The sequence below is a fragment of the Diabrotica virgifera genome, chromosome 5, assembly GCF_917563875.1.
Source record: "Diabrotica virgifera virgifera chromosome 5, PGI_DIABVI_V3a".
Taxonomy (NCBI): domain Eukaryota; kingdom Metazoa; phylum Arthropoda; class Insecta; order Coleoptera; family Chrysomelidae; genus Diabrotica; species Diabrotica virgifera.
Window position 1 is genome coordinate 61,975,386 of NC_065447.1, and position 12,512 is coordinate 61,987,897.

The following is a 12,512-nucleotide window of genomic DNA, read 5'->3' on the forward strand; positions in this document are numbered from 1 at the left end:
AATAAAATATAGGGTGATCCATTTAAAAAAATAGAGAAAATCGTAATTTGGCTTTGTAGGTCACCCTGTATACAAATATTCGTCAATGATGTGAATTGGACTTAATTTAAAAACTACAGTATATTGTTTATCTTATTACATAAAACAAATTATTGTCTACGAATTACTTCTTTATATACAGGGTGTTAATCTCATAGTGATTTCGAAATAAAAATGGTCATAACTTGTTAAATACTCTGTATAGTAATGCGAAACCATATATTATATGAACAATAATTATGAGGGGAATATAAATATAAAAAAGTATATAGGGTGTCCCATTTAAAAAATTATATGTTTGATATACCACGCAGTTACTGATCACCCTGTAGAAATGGACATATTTTCCAAGCGTGGAGAATATCATTGCCTACATTTTTTTTAAATAATTTTTCTCGATATTTTATACCATAATGGAGTTATCGACCGATCCCGCACTAAAAACTCACCCTGTATACATATACATAATGTATCTACGTACAAAATTTATTTAGCCGAAGAGATGACGGTCGCGAAATAAATCCTTTTTCCCCATCTTAAAATATGTTTTACATTTATATTAAATTTAAATACCTCTACACAATTTATATATACATACACATAATATGTAGCACAAGCGATGACGGTCGCAATGACCGTCGCGATGACGGTCGCGAATTCAATGCTTTTTTCCCTATCCAAAAAGTGCACAACGTCCCTAAAGAAGTTTTCACTTCAAAAAAACATAAATTTGGTCTGCCACTATGTTATCGAACATTCCAACTAATTTTGTAATGTGAAGCTCAAAATTGGCTACAATTTTTATTAACTTTTATTGCTATCTATTACTATAACAGATCTACGGAGCTTTACCACACTAATCAATCACCCTGTATAATAATAGTTAAATATTGCATTGTTAGCTAGTTCAGAGCTATTCTGAAAATTTCAGGTGCCTAGGTAGTCTAGAACTATTTTTAAAATGGATTACAAAATTTGCGGAGACAGCGGAGTGACACAGACCAAGCCAAGTATATAAAAACGTTTTAAAATAAATGACGTACTATTATGTATTTCTAAGCAGATTACAAATAACAATTTAGTTATGATGTGTGCCCAGTTGGCATAGTTAAAGGCATGTTTCACATCAAACATAACTAGTACCTACGTCTTATATTTTCTATAATATTGAACCTAACCTAATCTAACAAACATAGTGTCAATTTACTCGTTGTACCAAATAAATATTTTAAGGTAGTAGTAACAAAGTGTAAATAATCATAATAGATGCCAAACCTTATAATATCTTATGGCAAATCATAATGACGATCTATTTGAGCATAAAACAGATTACGGGATAATATTTATTCATACGATAAGAAATATAATTGAATACATTTAAATTAGAAATTCGTGTGTGATGATACCAGCCTCGTTTATATTCATAATTTCAATGTTAGTACATATATGTATGTAAGTCTTATCAATGTATTGAATATTCCAATTTTTACAGACATTTGTAATATGTATATCTTTTAAAACTTATGATAGTTTTTGACGCATTGAAATAAACAATCAAGGTGACTTATGCAGATACTTTTTACTATTTGAACCCCACAACACCAACGTCACCAATAGCCATGAACATAAATTTAAAGAGAAGTCAGAATCGAATAGAAATATGCGTTATTGTCACTGAAAATTTTACAATTTTATGGACAACGCTTACAAAGGGTCAGAAGATAACAATAACAAATACAATTTACTAAAATTACGTAAATCGTCAATATTACAATTATTTAGAGTATGGCTTAAGTACATCACAGAATATATTTCGATTTATGCATTATACAATGCATCACAAACAGATGTCCAGTTTTTTGTATATATTCGATTGACCCTTCGGTTGCCATTACAAAGTCTATAGGGTCGCCTGTGTATGCTCTGCGTGGGTAGTCCTGAACAATGTGACTGATCGGCTGTCTTGCAGCGCCGCCCGCAGTCACAAGAAGGCGAGGGAAGTTTACCCCATCTGTAGAGGGAGTCGGCGCATCTTCCACAATTTGTTCGAATTCGATTAAGGGCTGCCCAAATCTTACGGAGTCGTTCAAATTCGCCAGATTTTTCTATGATGTCCGGTAGACTATGGTAATGCGGATCTGTCTTACTTTCCCAATCTTCTCTCCATCGGGTATTTAAGTCAAAATTGGATTGCTGCAGCGCTTGAGCAGATTGTAGAGGGGGTAACCTGGATCGGAGACGGTTTCCAAGAATATCGGGGATGTCGTTGTGGACTAGAAGCAGGCGACTGTCCATTATTTTGTTATATTCTTTAACCAATGCATGTTCGCGGCGTAGGTTGGGTGGTGCTATATTACTAAGGGTAGGTAGCCATATTGTAGGGGTGGGCTTAATTGTGCCTGTTATCATACGCATAGCACAGTTTAGTTGAGTGTCGACCAGGTGGGTATGCCGGCTATTTAGCGACACTGGTGCATAGTATTCTGCCACCGGATATATCAGGCCAAGAGCAGAGGATCTTAAAGTTGATGCTGTGGACCCCCATGTAGTGCCACATAGTTTATGTATTATATTGTTGCGTGTTTTCAATTTTGTTGCTGTTTTAGTCAGGTGTTCTCTGAATGTGAGCGTTCTGTCTAGAGTAACCCCAAGGTATTTCGGGTATTTATTGTATTTCAACAACTTGTAATTAAAATACACTCGCAATTCTCTGTTTGCCAGCTTGTTGTTGAGATTAAAAGCTGATACTTCAGTTTTTGTAGTGCTTGGTTGTAGTCTAAATTTCTTAATTTATTCGCTGAGGATGGATAGGTCATTCGTGAGAGAGATTTCTGTAGTTTCTAAAGATTGGTGGCTTGTTGCAAGGGTCCAGTCGTCAGCATATCCAAACTTCCGAGATTCGGTTTCAGGCATATCAGCAATATAGAGGCTGAAAAGTAAAGGGGCAAGGACAGAACCCTGTGGAAGGCCATTGTTAAGTTTCATCTGTCTACTTGTCTCCTTTCACATTATAACCTGGAAGGCTCTATTTGTCAGCATGTTGTCAATGAGATGTTGTCAATATTACAAAATAAAAGATAATGAAAATAAAACAAAAACAATATATTGCAAAATTTAAATAAATTGCAAATTGCATAATACTAATAATGCCTAATGTTTTAGGAACTAATAAGTTTAGGCTGCTGCATATGACACCCAAATATAGATAAAAATACTTTAGTTACTTGTACATAAAGGTACTGTAATTTCTTAGCTATTCATTAAGAAACTCATCTACTGAATAATGATATGGTCTTTAAGATAGATAGGCTTTTGTCATTTTACAGAACTTGAGGAAAGATGTTGCAGATTTAAGTTGTAAAGGGAGAAGGTTGTAGAGTTTTCTTGTAGAATATTATATAGATTTCGTTACTAACTCAGTGGACAGGATCGGTAAATAGACATCACAGGTTGAATTTCTGGTGGAGTAGTCATGATTAGGTCGTGTTGGAAAGAGATGTAGGTATTTACAAATTAAGCAAACAGTTTCTAAAATATATAAAGAAGGAAGTGTTAAAATTCCGTGATATTTGAAGTAGCTTCTGCAATGTGTTATTCTTCTGAGGCCAAACAGATATCTTATTGCTCTTTTTTGTAATTAAAGAAATAACATCGGATTGAGCAGCAGTTCTAGAACCCCAAAACGGAAGACCATATCGAAGATGGGACTGGAACAAGGAAAAATATGTTTTTTTGGAAGATGCTAAATAATTTAGTATCTTTCAAAAAACATATTCAAACAAAATCAATTATTGATTTCCTTCGAAACAGATCTGATTTCATAGCAAGCTGAGGATAGTTGTTTACTTAACAAATAGATATGAAGGGACCATTTAAGATTGTTATCTAAAAAAAATACGAAGAAATTTTACCGAATCAACAGTACTGATTTGGCTATTATTAAGAAGCAAGAATTGAAGAGCTCCTTTGTCTCTTTTCGACACACTGGATTGAAATTTGAACCACCAAATTTTTGCTACATGTTGCACAGTGGTCCACAAAATGAACCAATTCCTAATCTTTGTTTATCAAGTTACACCTACGCAAGAGGTTTGTATGACTTATTCCCTCTGTCCCCATTAAGTATAATCATTAATTGGTAAAATTAGCATGGTTTAGTTATAAGCCAAACGAAAATGGTTATCAGTTGTTTCTTGAAAAGTGAGATCATTTTACACCTGCAATTGAATGTCTCCGTGCCGCAAGGGTCTAGATAAATTACATCGATTCTTCTTTTTGTCTCAATTAATTTAATTAAAAAAAATTTTGGGTATCATGTATAAATAATTATGTTAATGTTTAAATAAGTGAATAGAGCATTGAATAACCTTTCGAATGAACTATGACGCGACCCCTATTTTCATTTAAAAAAATCATCGATTACGTCATCACGCTCAGATGGATGACGTCACTAGTATAATATATTCCAAAAAATTATAATTTAAAAATAAAAATTGACCTGTTTCAGGATTTATCTCCAGAGTCGTCCAGTCTCGAGAAAATGAATTGATTCCAACTCAAACGTCCTCACTGTATATTATATAGACATTTTAAATTTTAAAAATGCGAGCATAATGGTCGCAATTTTAAAATAATAGCTTGTTGATTTTAAGTTCTTTTCTTTTAAATAAATTGTTTATTATATTCATTTGTTTCTTTAAAAAAAATTAAATATATTATTTTCTCTACTTTGTTAATTTCTTGGTCAATAGAATATAAGTAAGTACGATAATCCGTACTATAAAATACGATAATTTGATCAACAGCATACGATTTTATGACTTCAAGGACCTGGCAATGCTGCTGTTATAAAAACATACCTAAAAACGAATTGGTATGATGGCCAGGCCTACTAATATAGTTATATCGTTTTAAACATTTTTTTCTCAGTTCTTACCGCAAAAAACGCATGCCTACCAAATTATTTCTGATACTGTATGTATACAGGGTGTCCAGAAACTCTCCCGACAAACGAAAACCGGAGATTCTTCAGATAATTTTAAGATAATTTAACCCAATTCTTCTGGTCCGAAAATGCTTCCTAAGTCTAAGGGAGCTAGAGCTCTTTAAAAATGGCGTCGTATAATTGGTTTTTTAAAATAGCTCCAGAACGCTTCTATTTAGAAAAACGAAAAATGGTACGCCTATTTATCTTCCAGAGATAAATCGACTCTACCAATTTTTAATTTCTAGCACCAGTCATAGGCGTCCGTTTTAGGGTTACGGTTATTTTATTGCATAACTTTCAAGTATTTTTAACACTGAATAATTAAATTCTGAGGTATTCTAGTACTAAAAGGTACTCTTATTCTAAGTCGATAGGATGCACCGTTTTATAGAAAAATAGATTTGAAAATTTTTCGTTTTTTGAATTAAAAAAAAAAAATTGAAAACATTTTTCAAAATAAAACGGTGTATTTTATATTTAATAAGCTAGTGTCAAAATGCTTAAAAATTAAAGACGAAACCGATAAAGCGATAAAATAACAGTTGACCTACCCAAAACGGACGCCTATGACCAGTACTAGAAATTCGCAATTGATAAAATTGATTCATCTCTGGAAGACAAATAAACGTACCAGTTTTCGTTTTTCTAAATAGTTTTTTTTTGAAAATTTTTTTCAAATTCAAAAAACGAAATGTTTTCAAATCGATTTTTCTAGAAAACGGTGAATCATACCGACTTAAAGCAAGAGTACCTTTTAGTACTAGAAAATACATCATAGTTTAATAATCCAGTATCAAAAATACTTAAAAGTTAAAGACAAACAAATTATGGAATAAAATAACCGTTGCCATACCCAAAACGGACGCCTATGACCGGTACTAGAAATTCGCAATTGATGGAATCGATTTATCTCTGGAAGATAAATAGGCGTACCAGTTTTCGTTTTTCTAAATAGAAGCGTTCTGGAGCTATAAAAAAAACTAATTACAAGGCGCCATTTTTAAAGAGCTCTAGCTCCCTTAGGAAGCATTTTCGTACTAGACGAATTGGGTTAAATTATCCTCAAATTATCTGAGGAATCTCCGGGAGAGCTTATGGACACCCTGTATACCGTGAGGACGTTTAGGTTGAAATAAATTTATTTTCTCGAGAGTGGACGATTTTAAAGAGAAATCCCGAAATAGGTTGATTTTTTTTTAATTATGATTTTTTGGCATAATATAAATATCATACTAGTGACGACATCCATTGGGCGTGATGGCGTAATTGATGATTTCTTTAAATGAGAGTAGGGATCGTGTGATAGTTCATTTGAAAGGTTATTTAATTCTCTATTCATTAATATAAACATTAAAATAATTATTTATCTTCTTCTTCACGTGCCACTCCTAGCGGAGATTGGAAATCATCATGGCCACTGCGACTTTGTTAGCAGCGCGCCTAAAAAGTTCAATCGAACTACACCCGAACCATTCACGTAGATTTCGAAGCCACAGATTTCTCACACTTCTTTTGCCCTTAATTTTGTCCTGCATGATATTCCATCTTTCTAGTTTTTATCTCATTTATAATTTCGCATCTTTTGTCTAAAGTTTGGAGTACTTGCGTGTTAGTGACGCGGTCCATCCATTATATTTTGAGAATGCGCCTATAGCACCACATCTCGAATGGTTCGATATTTTTTGTGGTCGACTGTTTTGGGGTCCAAGCCTCAACTCTATATAACAGGGTGGAAAAGACATAACACCGCAGCATTCGTATTCGTATCTTTATGTTGATATCACGATTGCAAAAGAATTTGCGCATTCTATTAACGACTGATCTAGCAATTTCTATTCTGCATTTAATCTCTTTTTTTTATCAGTATCGTCGGTGATCCAAGCACCTAGATATTTATAAAAGGACACACGCTCAATCGCTGTATTGTCTATTACAAGATTAGCTCTGATGTTCTTTGATTTGGGATTACCATAAATTTAATTTTATAATTTAGTAAAATTATTTATACAGGGTGTCAATTTTTTTTTAATTAAATCAATTGAGACAAAAAGAAGAATGTATGTAATTTATTTAATTCAAAATACGTTTTACTGCTATAAGAAAACAGAAAAATATGTTTATTTGACAAATAAATATTGTTTTTTGCTTAAATTCAATGTTAAAGCTGCCATCCATCTGTCTCTTACTAGTTTGAACATTTAATTTAAGCGAAAAGCAATGTTTATTTGTCAAATTAACACATTTTTTGTTTCCTGACAGTAGTAAAATATATTTTGAATTAAATAAATCACCTACATACTTCTGCGTCATACTTTGCGTCAATTAATTTAATTCAAAAAATATTTTTTGACCACCATGTATAAATGATTATGTTAATGTTAATATTAATAAATAGAAAATTAAATAACCTTTTAAATGAGCTATCACATGACCCCTATTCTCATTTAAAAAATGGATGGATGACGTCATTATTATGATATACACGTCATCAATATGTATATGCTAAAAAATCATAAGTAATTTAAAAATAAAAGTCGACCTGGTTCGAGATTTTTCGCCAAAATTCCCCATTCTCGAGAAAATAAATTATTCCAACCTAAACGTCCTCACTGTATAAATATTGGAACATTAAAGTCTTACCTATTACAGCCTAATTTCCATTTAGGGCCAGATGACGGATCTAAAACTAATACTCCATATTCACATTCCGCACAATTACATACTCCATTAGATGTTAAACTGTATGCACATGTGGGATGTGAACAAGAATTGCAGCCGTTGCCTTTTCTCATGTCTCTAAAAAAATTATTCATTAGATATAAAAAAGAAAAATAATATATTTGCGATGTTATCACAATGACGATCTCTCATGGACTTCGGGAGCTAGTTTCATGTGGGTTTTTCTTCTTTCATTCGTTTGACTGACCTTAGCCTAAGGCTATCCGGCCAGCTTGTGGGTTTTTAATGCCAAATCGTTGTCAAATTTTGAAATTTCAAACGCGCGAAAAAATATTGTTTATCAAAAATGAATAACCATTTTCAATTTCGTTGCAACACAAACTACAGCCGCATTATATTCTAGTTCAATCAGAGAGTTCACAAGCACCTCTACCGGTGTCGAAACTTATTAGTCTCTCATAAGGAGGTTGAATCTAATAGCAGACACTACTACTGCTACTATCGGTTTACAGCGTTCTGCGACGCCTTCCGACTCCTAACCGCCATTCTTCTCTGTTTAACCATAGACCTGGAGGGACTTCTCTTTGCTCTAGTTCTTTTTCAATTCCCTCCCTCCCGCTTATTCTTGGCCTTCCTCTTTTTCTTCTCCCTTATGGTGTCCATGCCAAAATCTGCTTAAGGATCCTCTCATCTGGCATTCTCTGTACATGGCAGTAACATACTCGTTGTTTTGTTTTTATGTCATCAATTATTGTATGTGTGACTCCCAACTTTTCTCGTATTCTCTCGTTTGGTATCCGATCTCTTCTTGATTTGCCTGCTGCTCTTCTCCTTCTCCAGAAGTGCATTTCTGTTACTAGTAACATTTTCTCCGTTCTTTGTTTCAGTGGCCAAACTTCACTGCCATATGTGATTCTACTTTTAAGTATGCTATATTGTATATGAGCTGTTTGTTCGCTTTAGATATTGTCTGGTCCCACAGAATGCCGTTCATCATGGATATGGCTTGTCTACCCTGTATGTTTCTGTCTTTTATAGCAGCATCGAGTTATCTTCCTGCCCAGGTACTTGTATTCATAACAGTGTTTAATTTCTACCCCATCGTCTAATGTAATGGACTGCTTTGTTCCTCCAATACACATGGCTTCAGTTTTTTTAATGTTGACTTCGAGACCCCATTTGTTATATTCTTCTATTAGCTTCCGCGTCATGTAACTCAAGTCATCATGATCCAGAGCAATCAGAATTTGGTCATCAGCGAAACATAAAGTGTATAGTGTTGTGTCATTGAGAGGAATTCCCATGCCCTTACATTTTCTTTTCCACAGCTTGAGTGCTTGTTCCAGATAAATTTTAAAAAGGGTAGGCGAAATACAACAACCCTGCTTTAATTCTTTCGTGACCTTAAATCCCACAGACATCCTTGATCCAGTTTTAATTTTTGCAGTCGTTCCATTATACAGACTTTGGACTGCTTTGATAAGACCATGTTTAATGTTGGTTTGATGTAGGATTGACCATAGTTTGCTGAGGGGCACACTGCCATATGCTTTTTGTAAGTCTACGTATACCAGGTGAACTTCTTTATTGACGGCTTTTTTTCTCAATAACTTGCGTAATAGAGTACAGGTGGTCGACTGTGGACCGCCCAGCTCTAAAGCCAGCTTGCTCCTCTGCTTCGTAATCTCTTAATAGTCATTTTCTATTTTGTTCTTAATAAGTTTCCCATACATCCTACTTATTGTGCTGTTTACCGCAATTCCTCTGTAATTTTCATATTGATCCTTGCTGCCCTTTTTGTGGATGGTTGACATGATAGATATTTTCCATTCTTTTGGTAATTCGGCACCACTTAAGCAGTCTTGGAAGAGTTTTCTTAGCTGTTCTTGGAGTTTGTCTGTACCGGCTTTCACTAATTCTGCAGGGATGTCACCAGGACCAGGGAATTTTCCATTTTTCAGGAATTTGGTTATTTCTTCCATCTTTGATTTACGTATTTGTAATGGTGATGAATTTATATGTATACCCATCGTGTTGTCTTCTATGTTAATAAATTCTGGTCTTTGTTCTGTTAGTAATTTTTTGAAATATTCTTCCAATGTTTCCGTTGTTATTGGTGATATAACGTCTTTTTTCTTATTAGTTCTCATATTTTTAATTAATCTCCAACTCTCTGCGCTTCTTCTACCTCCTATGTAAGTGTTGATTTTTTGACAGTTCTTTTCCCATGATTCGTTCTTTTTTTGAGTTATCTTCTTTCTTACTTTGGCTTGTGCTCTAATAGCACATAAAATAATATTAAAAATAATACTCTACATCCCACCAGATTGAAAACAATGGGAACCTTCTCTGGTTACACCTCCGAGGCTTCTAAAATTTGTAAGCCATAACGGATGCTGAGACTAAAGAAGATGAGGGAATTTTACAATTTATAATTCACGTCCCATCTGCTCAGCGCGATAAAGTTCCAACAAGAACTGAGAACGTGTTGCAACGAAATTGAAAATGGTTCTTCATTTTTGATTTACATGTTTACTCTGATTGGAGTACGAAGGGAACCATTCTCGTTGTTGGAACTTTGCCGCGCTGAGCAGATGGGACGTGAATTATAAATTGTAAAATTCCCTCATCTTTTTTTGTCTTAGCATCCGTTATGGCTTGCAAATTTTAGAAGCCTCGGAGGTGTAACCAGAGAAGGTTCCCATTGTTTTCAATCTGGTGGGATGTAGAGTAATATTTTTAATATTATTATATTATATTAGATTATATGTGCTATTAGATGGAAAACTTAGTCTTTTTTTAATATTGTTTATGTTTACATGTTTTAGATTAATTGTTAGGTACTATAAAATGATTAGCATGGAATCTTCATGTTTGAATAAAAGTTGGCATCGAAGTTGTATGGGAAATTATAAAAATCAGAATAATCGATGGGATTACTGACTTTTTCAAACATCTTTTACCCTTATGTAAAGCAAAAAATGTATAGTGTATAATTTAATAATGTTACAAAAATTGCGATATAATTATGTACACTGTGTACATATCTTAGTATAAATAACAGAGATTACGTTTTTAACGAAGTATCATTAACATAAATTACTTACTTGCAATAATGTAATCGTCTTTATTAAAGTGGTCACTGCAAATAGGAAAATTATTGTTATGTGTTTAAACCACAAGTTTCCATCCATAATATTTGCTCCCTTTTTTTTTAAGTGGAAAAGAATGCAATTGTACTCCATCAGCAATTTTTTTACAAATTTTTATACAACATCGACGCCAACTTTTATTCAAACATAAAGATTCCATGACAATCATTTTATAGTACCGAACAATTAATTTAAAACATGTAGACATAAATAATATTTTTTCGCGCGTTTGAATTCAAAATTTGACAATGATTTGACGTTAAAAACCCACAAGCTGGCCGGATAGCCCTGACAGCTAAGGCCATTCAAACGAATGAAAGAAGAAAAACTCACATGAAACTAGTTCCGCCGAAATCCACGAGAGGTCGTCATTGTGACTTAACATCGCGAATACTTTTTTATAGTATTGTGAGAAGAGAAGCCAAGGAGATGAACTCGTAAGAGCAGCAATATGGTTAAGAATATGGTATTTATAAAATCATACCAACTCAAAAAGAAGTTTATAACGAGCACTTACTTTAACAAAACTAATAAATATTAATTTTCCAAAATAAAAGGCAGATATCGAGCAATGAATTTTATTTAATCTTGCGCAAGTATACTTTCGCTCCTAGAGCATCTTCAGGGGCATTTCATCAAGAAAAGGAAGATATCCTCGAATGTCATTTATTCTATGATTGGTGGCAACTTAAATTAACATATATCTAACAAATACACTATAAGGACACTTACGAAAGACAAACAGATAAATTTGAGTGCCGGTATACTTCCACATTTTTTGAAGACGGAGGTACAATAAATGACAGTCGAGGATACCTTCCTTTTCTTGACGAAATGCTCCTGAAGATGCTCTAGGAGCAAAAGTATACTTGGGCAAGATTAAATAAAATTCAGTGCTCGATATCTGCCTTTTATTTCGTAAAATTCATATATTCGAGCATTCAACCACTTCATACTTTACCAAATAAATATTACTATTTTGGATGGGAATACACCACAATTTTAGTTTCAAATTAAGTTTATTTGAAGTTTCGATTTCCACCTCGGAAATGGTTATCAAAATACAAAACATTTATAAAGCAAACAAATTTTGTTTTTTCTGCTTGATAAAAAATTCTTCTAACTTAATTTTCTCTAACTCATTTATATTGGCAATTCAGACATATATTATACATTTTAAAGTAGATGACTTTAAAATTATATTGCAAATATTTATGAGTTATTACTTACATGCCGATACAAGTAGTAATAACTCATAAATATTGTACACCAGTGCTACTTTACACATACATTCACATAATAAACTCACCGGCACAAAATTCCGCTACCCAAAATTTTTGATTAAGTTTGACAATCTATAACTTTATTATTTGTACTCCGATTTTCAAGATTCTTGCATCAGTTTGTAGGTACATGTATTAATGTCGTTTGCTATTATTCCGGTAACAAAATGTTTTTGCTTAGATGGCATTATACGGGGGTGAATGAAAACGTTGATTTTTCTCATAACTTTAAAAAATTCTGTGGAAAAATTGGAGGGCCGATTTTGTTTCATACTCCTTTTGTATTATCCTGGAGGTATCACTAAGGCTTTGTTTTTTGAATTATCCGAATATCTCTTTTTTTATAAGAGATGTAATTAAAAATATCAAACG

At 33.3% G+C, this 12,512-nt stretch overlaps 1 protein-coding gene across 1 annotated transcript in view; it reads right to left on the reverse strand.

Annotated features, from left to right (window-relative positions):
* LOC114340598 (DNA topoisomerase 3-beta-1) overlaps positions 1–12,512 on the reverse strand; it is a 303,957-nt gene that overhangs the window by 9,572 nt on the left and 281,873 nt on the right. The window contains exon 10 of the mRNA XM_050650036.1: positions 7,667–7,822. Coding sequence (XP_050505993.1) covers positions 7,667–7,822 — 156 coding nt within the window. The remainder of the gene's footprint in view (positions 1–7,666; positions 7,823–12,512) is intronic.